Here is a 12,623-nt window from a genome sequence, read left to right as displayed (position 1 = left end):
GAGGGGCTTCTGCAAAGCTGCTGCTGGCAGCAGGAATCCAACAGCACCCGGGGAGGAATCCATCAGCACCCGGGGAGGAATCCAACAGAACCAGGGGAGGAATCCAACAGAACCAGGGGAGGAATCCATCAGAACCCGGGGAGGAATCCAACAGAACCCGGGGAGGAATCCAACAGAACCAGGAGAGGAATCCAACAAAACCTGGGGAGGAATCCATCAGAACCCGGGGAGGAATCCAACAGAACCAGGGGAGGAATCCAACAGAACCAGGGAGGAATCCAACAGAACCCGGGGAGGAATCCAACAGAACCCGGGGAGGAATCCAACAGAACCAGGGGAGGAATCCATCAGAACCAGGGGAGGAATCCAACAGAACCCGGGGAGGAATCCAACAGAACCAGGGGAGGAATCCAACAGAACCAGAGAACTCAATCAGAACCAGAGAAGGAATCCAACAGAACCACAGGAGGAGTCAAACAAAACCAGAGGAGGAATCAGTCAGAATGAGAGGAGGAATCAAAGAGAACCAGAGGGGAACTCAATCAGAACCAGAGGAGGAATCAATCAGAACCACGGGAGGAATCAATCAGACCCAGGCAGTTTCTGCCAGGAGCCAGTGCCAGCTCTCAGAGTGGTTTAATTTCCTCTGCAGTGGGAGCCCTGTGCCATGGAGGGCACCCCCAGCCCCCCTGGTGCTTGTTTCTCTGCCAAAAGCATTTCCTGACTCCTCAAATCAGCCCCTTTGCCAAGGAATGGGGTCAGGGCACAGCAGCCCCAGTTCCTGGGAGCACAGAGTGCCCTCAGCACAGAATTACAGAATTCTCCCCTGCTTTCCAGGTGCAATCTTCACTCAAATAGAGAGAGAATAACAACTATTCCCTCCACAGGCAAGGTTTGTCTGTGTTGATTTGATTTATGCCTTCATGTCACATCAATCGTCAGACCACGGGGATGTAAATAACAAACTTGGTTTGAAAATTGAAGCAGCAGCTGATTTTTTGTTTCAGAGGATAAGTATTAGTTTATTTAAAGGTAAGGATGTCAAAATATACAGTATTGCATCATTAAGAGCAGTGTGGATTAAAACGTCAGGCCCCTGGTTCCCTGTACAGGCTAGGATTGAACAAACAGAAATCTCAATTTTCTGTAAAATTTATTAACTACAATTAATACAGGAGTCTTGTGAAGCAGAGAGCTGCCTGGGCAGCTTTGATTTTGGTTTTTATTAGGATTAATTACAAGTACGGATATAAACAAACATCAGGACAAACAACTAAGTTTCCTATGCTGTAAGGAACATTAATTGCGGGCTGGCAGGCACAGCCCGGCGTTAGGGGACGTGGCTGCCCTCTTGTGTCCTATTAGAACCTTAAATAGCTTTAATTTGTTATCCCACCCCGCCCGGCCCAGACCGGAGCTGCCCAATCTGGTCAAGCCTTTGCATTTTAGCGTTTTAATTTACATTAATAACCAAGAGGAAGCAGGACTCGATCACCACGGGCTCTGCCTGGCTGAAGGGCTCAGCTCTAATCCCAGCTCTGTCCAAACCCCCCCAGAAGTGACTCGGCTGCTGTTACACTGGAGCAGGACGTTTCTCCAGGGATTTGTGTTCTCCTGGCTGCTCTCAAGCTCTTTGAAGCAGAGGATTCCCTGCTGCTCTCCTCTGTCACCTGCCTGCTTTTTCTGCCATTTATTGAATTCTCTGCCACCCTCCTACCTGCCTGACCCTCCCCTCTGCACACCTCAAACCATCCACAGCACCTTACCTTAAACACATTTCATGGGGATCTGCAGAGCTGCTTCCTACAGGTGAGGAACCAGCCCTGCCAGTGACAGCCTGCAATGGTACCCCGTGTTTGCTGCAGCCCCGGGGTTTGTGACAGCCGTGGGAAGGAAAAGGAGTCATTCCTGCTGCCAGGAAGGGAAGGAGCCATTCCTGGAGCTCCCAGAGAGCTGCTGAGCCTCCCTCCAGCAGCCAGGGCTGGGCACTACTTGGATTTCCCAGCAGGGAGGATGGACACGGGATCTGTCTGCACTTCTGCATCCGACATCCTTTTGGAGCCCTGTGGAACAAGAGAGACACCTTTAGGAACATTTCCAAGTATTTCTGAATGGTCAAGTCTGGAATTGTGTCCTGGACTTTTGCTGCCAGCTGTTTCCCACTGGTTGGATCTCCCTGCTTTTCTTCATTTAATATGCACCAATATATGAGCACCGTGTGCATCACGAGAGCCACACAGAGCTCCTGCCTAAACATGAGGGTTATTTTAATAGGATTGTCCCAATTGGCATGGAAACAATTGTTGTCAGCAACTGGGCTCACAGGCCAGAGCCAGGCTGCTGTGTGTCTGTAGAACTGGAGTTTTGGCATAATTTCTCTGACATTTCCCGGCCCTGAATGCTTCACTGCAGCCCTGCTAAGAGTCCTTCAGGCATGATGAATGGTGTATTATGGCCAGCTCTGCTCTAGGTTAAAGGAACATTAAATACTTTTATGCATGACAGGTATTCTACAATGTTTGAGTGATAAAGCTTTTTTTACACTGCAAACATAATTCTGGGTTTGGAACCACTCCAAGACACTAATCCAGCTTAGATGAAGGAAATGTATAGCTCTAACTATACCAACTACATTTTTCACTAACTGATAAAAACTTGGCTCTGGCTTAAGGTGCTTGACCTAATTTTGCTGGCCTTGAAGCTGCCAAAACCTGAGCAAAACGGACCCAAAACCAGTGTTTGAGGTCAGTGTTAGCACTGTGGGGTGTCAGTGCTGTCTGTCACCCAAATCATGCCTTGCTAAGCAGAAAATCCAGCAGGACAAAGCTGAAGGTGCTCTGTGCTTTCCCTAGGAGAGGAACCAGGCAGAATAATGTGAGAATTGTCCCCTCCTGGAAACCTGAGTGGCCACTTCAGGAGATTCTGTGAAAGGTCTCGACTTCCTCATCCCCTTCAGGGAAGTAAAACCAGCAATGCTTTTACACTGATAAGGCTCCACCTCACTGATCTTCTTTCAGTGTTTCACCTTGGAGGATCTAAGTATGAAAAAGAACAGCCAAAGATCACAATGGACTGAAAGATCCCATCTAAGACTGACTGTAACCTTGTGCAGCTGAGCTGGCTGCATGGCTTTGCTTCTGCTTCCCCTGGCCTTGAGTCTGGAGGATGCTCTAGAGCAGAATGAAAGGGTTTGGCCTTTAGGTAGCAGCAAATCCATCGTTCATCCATCAACCAATACTAGGTGAGCTACTCCTTCCAGATTTACCCAGAACCCCTGAAAACCTCCCCACCAGGTGAAGATTTCCCACACGACAGGAGTGATGGGCTCTGCCAGCTCCAGCTCCTGCCTGAGTGTGAGGAGGTCCCTTCCAAACTGATCAGGGAATGAGATGATCCAATTTGCCTTTCTTCCTATAAAAGGGTGGAGGGAGGAGGCAGGAGAGGAGGATTCTCCTTGGAGATAATCCCCACTTTGCAGAGGTCACTTCCTCGCTCACTGCAGTCTCCTGCTGCACCAGTTTTCAAGGTGGTTGCTGATTAAAGCAGGAAGATCAGACTGGCTGCTGATTCCTGTTGAACTGGAATTTCCAAGCCCTCCTTTCTCGTGAAAGAAAGAACTTTGTTCTACCTTTTTTAAGGGACAAATTCCAGCTCAGGTACCACCAGCTCATGGTTTTGTCACAGCCAGGTTGGGACATTTGAGCAGAGCATTTTAAAGGGCACACACACTGCAAACCCGTGGTGCTGTAGTATTTTTTCCCCCAGATTTTGCCTGGGAGAAGACTGGGTTACTGCAGCACATACTCTGATCAGAAAAGATCCAAATACTTTCCACGTGCTGAGCACTCCCAGCTCCTGACAACTGGACTATGAGTTATTCCAGCTCAGGAAACAATGTTATTAATCTTTTTTCCCCCTTTCTTTTTCTTTCTAATCTAATCTTTCAAAGACTCCCTAAATACATTTGCTACAGCTTATAAATTAATCTCTTTTACCAGAGGAACACTCTTATCTGTGCTCAAACCCTGCAGTCGGGCACTGATGCTGTTTGCTTGCATCAGTGGCTCCAGCTGAAGCCAAAATTTCAGCATTTGTAGCCAAAATTCCAGCCTGTTTAGCCCAGCTGGGAGCAGAGGCTGGAGCTGCAGTGTTTAATCTGCATTCCTGCACTGTGCCATCCTCCTGCTCTGTGCCATTCCCAGGGGACTCAGACCCAGGAGAGGGTGGTGTTAAAATCCAGAACAGGAGCTGCTGGATCCCCTCTTCAACATCTCCTGCTCCCTTTTTATCAACAAAAAGCTGAATTGCTCTGCTGAGCTGTTCCCAGACAATCGAGCTGTTACCTTGAGATGGCAATGCTGGCATTGGGGGGTGTGTGTGATCTAATATTTTAGATCAATGATTACACCTTCTGATCTAGGAGATGAGGAGATTATTTTTTTAGATTGTAGAATGAGTTTCTTAGCTCTTGGTAATCCTGAGGATATTCAAAGAGGGGTAATAATTTTCCATGAGACTTTTCCCATTTGCAGACCTCACTGTTGTGTGGTTTGCTGCCACTTTGAAGCACAATAAACTGACCAAATCAACTTTACTGTGGTCAAAAATTTCTTTTTTTTTTCAGAGTTAATGGGAGAGGGAAGCTGCAGGAGCCCTCTCTATAATTGCAGCAGAAGATAAGGCACTGCACAGCCAAACTGAAAAAATAAATCCTGCAGAACATCTCTACTTCCTCTACATTGATTCTGTTTTATTCCTCAAATGGTCTTTTTAGCTCTCACCTTGATCTCCTCCCTTGATCCTGAAGCTTTTCTTGCCCTTCAATCTGAGCCACCTTTCCTGCCTCTCTCTTTCATGAATTTTGAAGGGGTTTCCTCACTCCTTCAGATCTCCCTTTCTGGAAGAATTCTAAATGTGTGTCACTTGTTAAACTCCATGAAGGAGTTTTGATTCTGATCCCCTCCCTTGATTTTGACCTTGCAGGAGTTTTGTTTTGCAGGGATGTCCCAGCTGCACCCCACGGGGGCAGGCAGCTTCCTCTGGTACACCAGCCCCACCTCCACTTTCCCTTTAGGAACACTGAGTCATCCTCACAGCCAAGGCACGCACCCCAAACCCAGCGCTGGGCCAACAATTCCAGCTCCTCCTGGGCCAACCATCCCTGCTCCAACCAGCACCCCAGGGCAAACCACCAAACCATCCCTGCTCCGACCAGCACCCCCAGGGCAAACCACCAAACCATCCTTGCCTCAATTCCCTAAGGGCAAACCACCAAACCATCCCTGCTCCAACCAGCCCCCCCAGGGCAAACCACCAAACCATCCTTGCCTCAATTCCCTAAGGGCAAACCACCAAACCATCCCTGCCTCAACCAGCACCCCAGAGCAAACCACCAAACCATCCCTGCCTCAACCAGCACCCCCAGAGCAAACCACCAAACCATCCCTGCTCCAACCAGCCCCCCCAGGGCAAACCACCAAACCATCCCTGCTCCAACCAGCACCCCCAGAGCAAACCACCAAACCATCCCTGCCTCAATTCCCTAAGGGCAAACCACCAAACCATCCCTGCCTCAACCAGCACCCCAGAGCAAACCACCAAACCATCCCTGCTCCAACCAGCACCCCAGGGCAAACCACCAAACCATCCCTGCTCCAACCAGCACCCCAGGGCAAACCACCAAACCATCCCTGCCTCAACCAGCACCCCCAGAGCAAACCACCAAACCATCCCTGCCTCAACCAGCACCCCAGGGCAAACCACCAAACCATCCCTGCCTCAACCAGCACCCCCAGGGCAAACCACCAAACCATCCCTGCTCCAACCAGCACCCCAGGGCAAACCACCAAACCATCCCTGCTCCAACCAGCCCCCCCAGGGCAAACCACCAAACCATCCCTGCTCCAACCAGCACCCCCAGGGCAAACCACCAAACCATCCCTGCTCCAACCAGCACCCCAGGGCAAACCACCAAACCATCCCTGCTCCAACCAGCACCCCCAGCCCTGAATTTTGCTCCCTTTCCCAACACCTTGCTGCTCTTTGGCCCCAGTCCTGCAGTGAAACTGAAGCACTCATCCCACGTGGATTGTGCCTGCATGCCTAAACCAGCTGGAAATCAGCAAAACGAGGAAGAGAAATGAACGTACCAGGCCTTTAAAGAACCCTCCCAGGGACTGCCTCTTCTCTGTCTTCTTGTAGGAGTGCTCCTTGGCGTCGCCGCCGTTGTGGATGGAGTCAGGCTCAGCTGCTGGCTGCTCCCGGGGCTCTGGCTGCTCCCTGCCCTTCTGCTTGCCCAGCTCCAGCGTGGACTTCTTGTCTTTGGAGCCCTCTTTGCTCCTTGGGCCCCCAGGGTCGCTCTCAGATGGGGCAAGAGGCTTCTCCGTGGCGTTCAGAGTCTGCAGCGGTTTCAAGCAGGGATATTTTTAGTGGGGAGCAGAGAGAATTCACAAGGAGAGCCATAAATATGTTAGGGAAAAAAAATAATTTAAAAAAATGGAAGGCCACCTGGCAGGAGGAGTCCTGCTGCCCAGCAGGTTTGCATTTCCAGAGGCTGGGATGAGCTCCTGCAGTGTTGGCTCAGGGAAGGGCTCCCAGGGAGCTGATGGAATTCCATGAGCAAAGAGTGCGGGATCAAACCACCCCTACCTGGAACAACTTCATGGACGTGCCTGCTGGGGCTGCTCAAGGAGGCAGGGAACACCACTGAGAGTCACTGAAATACCCCCAGAGTTTGCACCCCAAGCAGGGAAAGCGCCCAAAAAGCGCAAGGAAAAGATCTGAGAGAGGACAAAAATCAAAGGACCCCATAAAGCAAAGGGTGGAAAGAAATTCCCTGTGAATGAGCGACACTCCAACCAAAAATTCTCAACACAGGTTTGGGGTGTGGAAAGCCAGAATATCATAGAAAATTTCATGTACAAGTGCAAAAGAAGAGACAGGAAATCTTCCAAAAAACCACAATCACAAAGCACCTGTGTAGAGTAAAAGGGAAGATTCCAGAACTCAGAGAAGTTCAGGATGTATTTGAAGTTCACACAAGAAAAATCATATCTGGCAAACAAAGGATCAGACCATGAAATCACCCCTCTTTGGAAAGTAGCAAATGAGGGTGGTTTTGCCAGGAAATCTGTTTGCAAATAGGATTTTTTTTTTTTTAAATGTAAAAAAGAACTCCAAACCCATATGGCTTTATTTATTGCCATCGTTAAACCAGCACAAATTTACCATGTTGAAAAGCTGGAAATCTCACATCTGCCCTCAGGCCATGGCCCAAGCCTAATGCTGTGTGTTTTTCCAGCTTTGGGAATTTTACCATTAGTCTTGAAATATTTGGTGTTCTTCTGAAGGCCTGGGGTTGTGTGCTCACACGCCAGGCTTAGCTTTCATTCAAAACAAAAACATTTTTAGATATCATGATTTCAGAGAAAACCCTGAAAGCAGAAACTTTAGAGAAACAGAATGCAAATGCACCTCTTGTATTTAAAAATAAAAAATGTTCTAATTTGGGGGGAACAAGAATGAGAGGGGACAACAATCCTGCTGCTTTGCCTTCTTCACTCAATTCAGCTTTTCTCTCTAGCCAATCTTTAAAAAGTTCCATGTTTAAATCACAGAACCCATTTAATACAGTCAGGCTTGACCAGGAGACTCAACTCCTCCACTGAATATCAGCTTTTGGAATGATTTCTTTTTCCAGAGATTGATATAGGTAGCAAATATTTCCTCACACCTGGATTCTCTGCTCTTAGACTTAAAGTCTTTGTGCAGGAGAAGGTGAAGGAGGGGATCAGCAGATTTATAAATGTTTAAAGCAGGCTCAGTGGGGTCAGAGGAGAGCAGAGCCGGGGTCTGGGCTCACAGACACCACACCCCCCACCTGTGCCACCTCACCTGGGAGGTGACACTGCAGTGCCCAGGGGATCAGGAGCTCTCCCAGCACAAGGAGGGACACAAAGCAAATGGGAAGTTGTCTCTGGCTCCGTTAACTCTGGGAGCTCTGAGCTGCTGCCCCAGCAGCTGCTTCCCAAGACCCTTCTCACTGCAAGTGAGAAAATGATTCTCAGGTGAAACTGCAAACATTCACCTTCCCTGCAGCAACAAGCACAGCTCTGGGACTGTCAGCCAGAGGAGCCTGGAAGCCTCAGAAACACTCTGTGAAATCTGTGGGTGTAAAATTAGAGTTTTCCTCCCCACACGTGCCTGAGACAGCGCTGCAGCCGAAGCAGAACCGTCCCCATGGCTGAGAGCAGGTGGGGCCTTTGATGTCAGGCAGACTAAACACTTTTTAAAAAATATTCATAATACATTTTCCAGGCAGAAAATACCCAACTCAAACCCTATCAGATAATCTCTTTGAGGTGTTTCATATTAACCTTGAAAGGCAGGAAATTGGCAGATCTGATATTGATGGGAGCAGCTCAGGAAATGCGGAGCGAGGCCAATGAATAATGGAAGATGTTAATGCTCCTTATTCCAAAGGGGAGCTGCTCCTGCCAGGCTGCTTTGCCTCCCTCAACACCAGCAGTGCCACTGAAATCAAAAAAGAAAAACGGGCAGCATTTTCCCCCTTATCTCACAGGAGACCTTGGGCCAAGGCTGATTTTTAAGCCCAGGGTTTCTGTGGTTTTGGAGCAGTGCTGAAATTTCTGTGGGGTGCAGAGTGGCAGGGGTGGGAAGGGGAGAAGAATCACAGCATTCCAGAGACACTACAGCACAATTTAAGGAAATCCTTTCAAAGAAATCCCCAAGAAAGAAAGAAGTCAGCAGCAGATCCAGTTTTCCTTGGGCTCCTCTGAGGAATAAAACGGTTCTACTTTACACCAGGGCAAGGGAGAGAAGGAGGAAGATCAATAAACTGATTTACAAAAATGGAAGGAAGCTGGCTGCTCATTAAAATAATAAAACAGATCCAGGGCTGAAACTTTTGGTGTCTAACTCAGATCACTTCACAAAGCTCTTGTATGAAATGAGGATTAAGTGTCACAAGACAAGGCCCTGCTATATTTAGGGTGCTTTCAGAGACATAATTCATGAAAATTAACCTTGGTGTCATCAGACATTGTGAAAATAGGAAGAGAGAGAGATATAATTTTACAGCTATTTAAAAAAGGAAATTCTGAAATGACAGTTTTGAATACAACTTCAGTTTTCCTCTTAAAGGAAGCTGTCTGCAGACAGAACCTTGTTTTAGTTCTCGTTACTGAGAGGTGAATTCTTCTGGATAGCTTCACTTGCAGCAGATGAGGGTTTGACTCTCAAATTAACAGAATTTGTATTTCTAATGAAAATATGATTTTTCTGAAGCATTTTGAAAGCCACAAAGAATAGAATGAAAATACCACACCCAAAGGTTGGGTTTAGAATGAAAGAAACAAAAGAAACAAAAACAGAACAAGAAACAAATATTTTCATGGCTCTTGTTACATTGCAGTGAGCAGTTTTCATTCTCATTTTCAGTTCTCTTTTGTAGTTTCCACCTAAATGATTCTTTCCTCAGAAGACAAGTAAATCAACAAAGTAAAAATAATTCTGTGTGTATTTAGTTCCATTGCCTGAGCCAAGGTTCTTGCAGAAAGTCAAAAAGCAGCAAGAGAGAGGAAGAAGACTGAACACAAACCCACTGATTACTTTAAGAAAAAGAACACACCCGGAAAGAGCTTCTTTGAGAAAAAAATAAATTATGTTGACTCTTTAAAATCTTGTTTAATATTATGAAGAGATAAAAGAAACAGAGAAGTTATGTGTAAATACACGGAGCTCAGTGAGTCCAGCACTTTCCTCTCAGTGACTTTTCCATTTCAAGAGGCAGAGCTGTGTGGGAGCAGGTGACAAGAACCCCTCACCAGGGGATGAAGGAGTCCAGGCTGAAACCACAAATGCACTTCGGTGGTGTCTGGGGCTGGGCCATCTCCCTAACCTGAACGGGGTCCCTCCATCGCCCTTCCCTGACTAAAACCACAAAGGCTCCTGTCTGAGGCCTTCATTCAGGCTGGGAACTCCCAGGAACCAAGGCTTGAAGGCACTTCAGCACCTGCCCTTTGCAAATGCCCCCATCTCCAGGGGGTTTTGCTGGCTCTGTTCTGTGGGATTGTCTCTTGCCAGTCAGGTTTCCCATCAAGGCCTGAGCAGGGATCATTTCAGCTGCTAAACAAGGACCTGCTGGCAGCCCTGCTGCTGCAATTTTTGGGAAAGAGCTTTTCTTTGCTTTCTAGACCCAAATCTGTCCTACATGACCTAGTGGGACTTGCCCTGTGTTTATCCACCCTACTAAGTGCATGTGCTGTGAATAATTAAAGCCCACTCAGCTTTAGAGGGATGGTTGCATATTTTGTCATCAGCATCCATTTAATCCTGATTTTTGCTTTCCAGTTTATTCCTGCAGCCCTTAAACCTCTAACTAATAATCCTCCTTGCTTCCCACACTTCCCAGCCAGGACAATCCAGGCAGAGCCTGAGCCTGCAGCACTGGAAGGTCACTCAGAGCAAACCTTGACTCTGAAATATCTTTTTAAGGTAAAAACCCATTTCCATCTAGATTTAAAAGTGAGAAACCCCTGTTTGACCAAACTGAGTAAATAGGACAAGCTTTGTCAGAATTAGGTTAAGCTTAAGTTACAAAAAGGGACAGCAGGAATGAGCATTTGTGTTTAAAAGTGTGTTGGAGGGCTCAGCGTGTTCTCCTGGGTGCCACAGAACCCACAGAGCTCAGCAGCAAAACGTAAAATAAACTGCAGGATTTCAGAGTGCCCAAATTTAAATGTCACTTTTGATTGCAGAAGTTCAATGAGAACAATGGAAGGATGTGACTTTTGTTCTAAATTTACCTCCGGCGGAATTGCGGTTTGCTGCAGCTCTGGGTTGGTGAGGTGGAGCACAGCAGCACCAGCCTGCTCCCACAGAGCCTCACTGCAACCTGGCCTTCCTGCAAAACCACAGACAGGAGAGAAAACGAAACCACTCCCTGACAATTGATGGCTTTTGTGGGGAAGCCCTGTCCCTGGAAGGGGCCAGCTGAGCCTGGCACGGTTTGTGCTGGGGAGCTTTATCTGGGCAGGAGGCTGCAGAGCTGCAGGGGAGGAAGCACAGTGTGCTCTGTCTGGGGACAATCCCTTCCAGGGTGCATGAGGATGGGCTGTGATAAAATCTGCTCTGCATTTGTGTTTTAGCAAGTTCTCAAGTGCCTTTAGGAAAAAAACCTGCTCTAACAGCAATCAGTGTTACCTTTTCCCCTATAAACACCCCAAACCCAGATAAAAATAGCCCTGCTTTAGCTAACCTCTCTGATCCACCTCGTATTTTTATTGCTATTATTATTCTTAACCAAAAACAGAGTAAAGACCTTGAGGTCTAGACAAAGCTCCCTCTTGCTGCCAGTGAGATGAGGACAAAACAATCCCAAGGATTTCTCTCGAGCACTGCTGACCTCTTGTCCTTGCCTCTGGCCACTTGGGCTTGCTGCTGGCCAAGGCTGCCCACAAAGTTTTCTGCAGAGGGCAGGGTGGGTTGGGATGTTTTTAAATGGAGGAGGGTGGGGACAGCCAATCCCCTGCTACATTTTCATCAATAGTTTTGAGAACACAGTTATTCTCAATTCCAAAAGCTATTTATTACTTAAGTTTGATTATGTGGGGAAGCAGGGCAGCACAGGGACTGCAGATGGTTTGGGAACAGTTTTCCTCTGGGAAGCAGGAGTGGATTCTTCTACTTTCTGCCTTTCCTCTTTCCCACCTGATGGAGCTTTGCAGGACTGACTGCTTCCTTTCCTTTCACGTGCCAGTTTCCCTAACCTACATTGACTGCCAAAAAAAGTCGTGCCACTAAAAGTACAGCTCCCCAAAGGCAGTGCAGGCCAGGACACATCCCAGGGGGACTGACAGCACCGCGGCCAGCAGGAGATGGATTTGGAGGTGGGGTTGGAGGTGGGCTCCTCCAGGAGCTTCCCACCGGGGGATGCTGCGGTTTGTGAAGCGGAGCATCCTCGGTATCGTGACCCCTGGAGCTCCCTGGGCTGCCTCGGCAGGGAAAGGGCCACGGGAGCCCTCGGGACATTCCGGGAGGAGCCGCGAGAGGGAGATGCAGGACGGGGAATATGCGGGGAGAAGTCCAAGCCGCGCATCCCTGAGTGCCCCTCATCCCTGAGCGATCCGGAGCATCCCTGAGTGCCCCTCATCCCTGAGCATCCCTGAGTGCCCCTCATCCCTGAGCATCCTGAGCATCCCTGAGTGCCCCTCATCCCTGAGCATCCCTGAGTGTCCCTCATCCCTGAGTGCCCCTCATCCCCGAGCACTCCTGAGCATCCCCACGCCCTCCCAGACAAAGGCAAAGTGTTTCCCAAGCCTCTCCCCAGCCCTCGGAGCTCCCGGAGGGCAAAGCTGCTCTTACCAGCTTAAAGAACTTCCTCAGGTTTGCCTTGGGCGTTTTGCTCTCCGGCCCTCGTGGTTTCACCTCGCTGCTTTCTGTGCCCTTGCTCTCGTCCCTGTCGGGAGCCACGGCCTCCAGAGCCACCTCTGCCTTCTCATTGCTCACGGCCTCCGCTTCATCCGAGGAGTTCTGGGGTTGGGAGCAAAGTGGAAGAAACATTCTGACTCAATCAGGGAGGAGTTGGTTGATTTCTTAAAATT

General features: G+C 48.5%; 1 protein-coding gene across 1 annotated transcript in view; it reads right to left on the bottom strand.

The window, feature by feature from the left end:
- Nucleotides 1–1,136: 1,136 nt before the first annotated feature.
- Nucleotides 1,137–12,623, bottom strand: part of BCAS1 (brain enriched myelin associated protein 1) — a 33,811-nt gene continuing 22,324 nt past the window's right edge. The window contains exons 10-12 of the mRNA XM_030230058.2: nt 12,385–12,552; nt 6,150–6,398; nt 1,137–2,063 (exon numbers count right to left, since the gene is read on the bottom strand). Of these exons, the coding sequence (XP_030085918.2) occupies nt 1,989–2,063; nt 6,150–6,398; nt 12,385–12,552 (492 nt within the window). The 3' untranslated portion in view covers nt 1,137–1,988. The remainder of the gene's footprint in view (nt 2,064–6,149; nt 6,399–12,384; nt 12,553–12,623) is intronic.

Source organism: Serinus canaria, chromosome 20, assembly GCF_022539315.1.
Source record: "Serinus canaria isolate serCan28SL12 chromosome 20, serCan2020, whole genome shotgun sequence".
Lineage (NCBI taxonomy): Eukaryota > Metazoa > Chordata > Aves > Passeriformes > Fringillidae > Serinus > Serinus canaria.
This window is presented reverse-complemented; position numbering and strand designations above follow the sequence as displayed.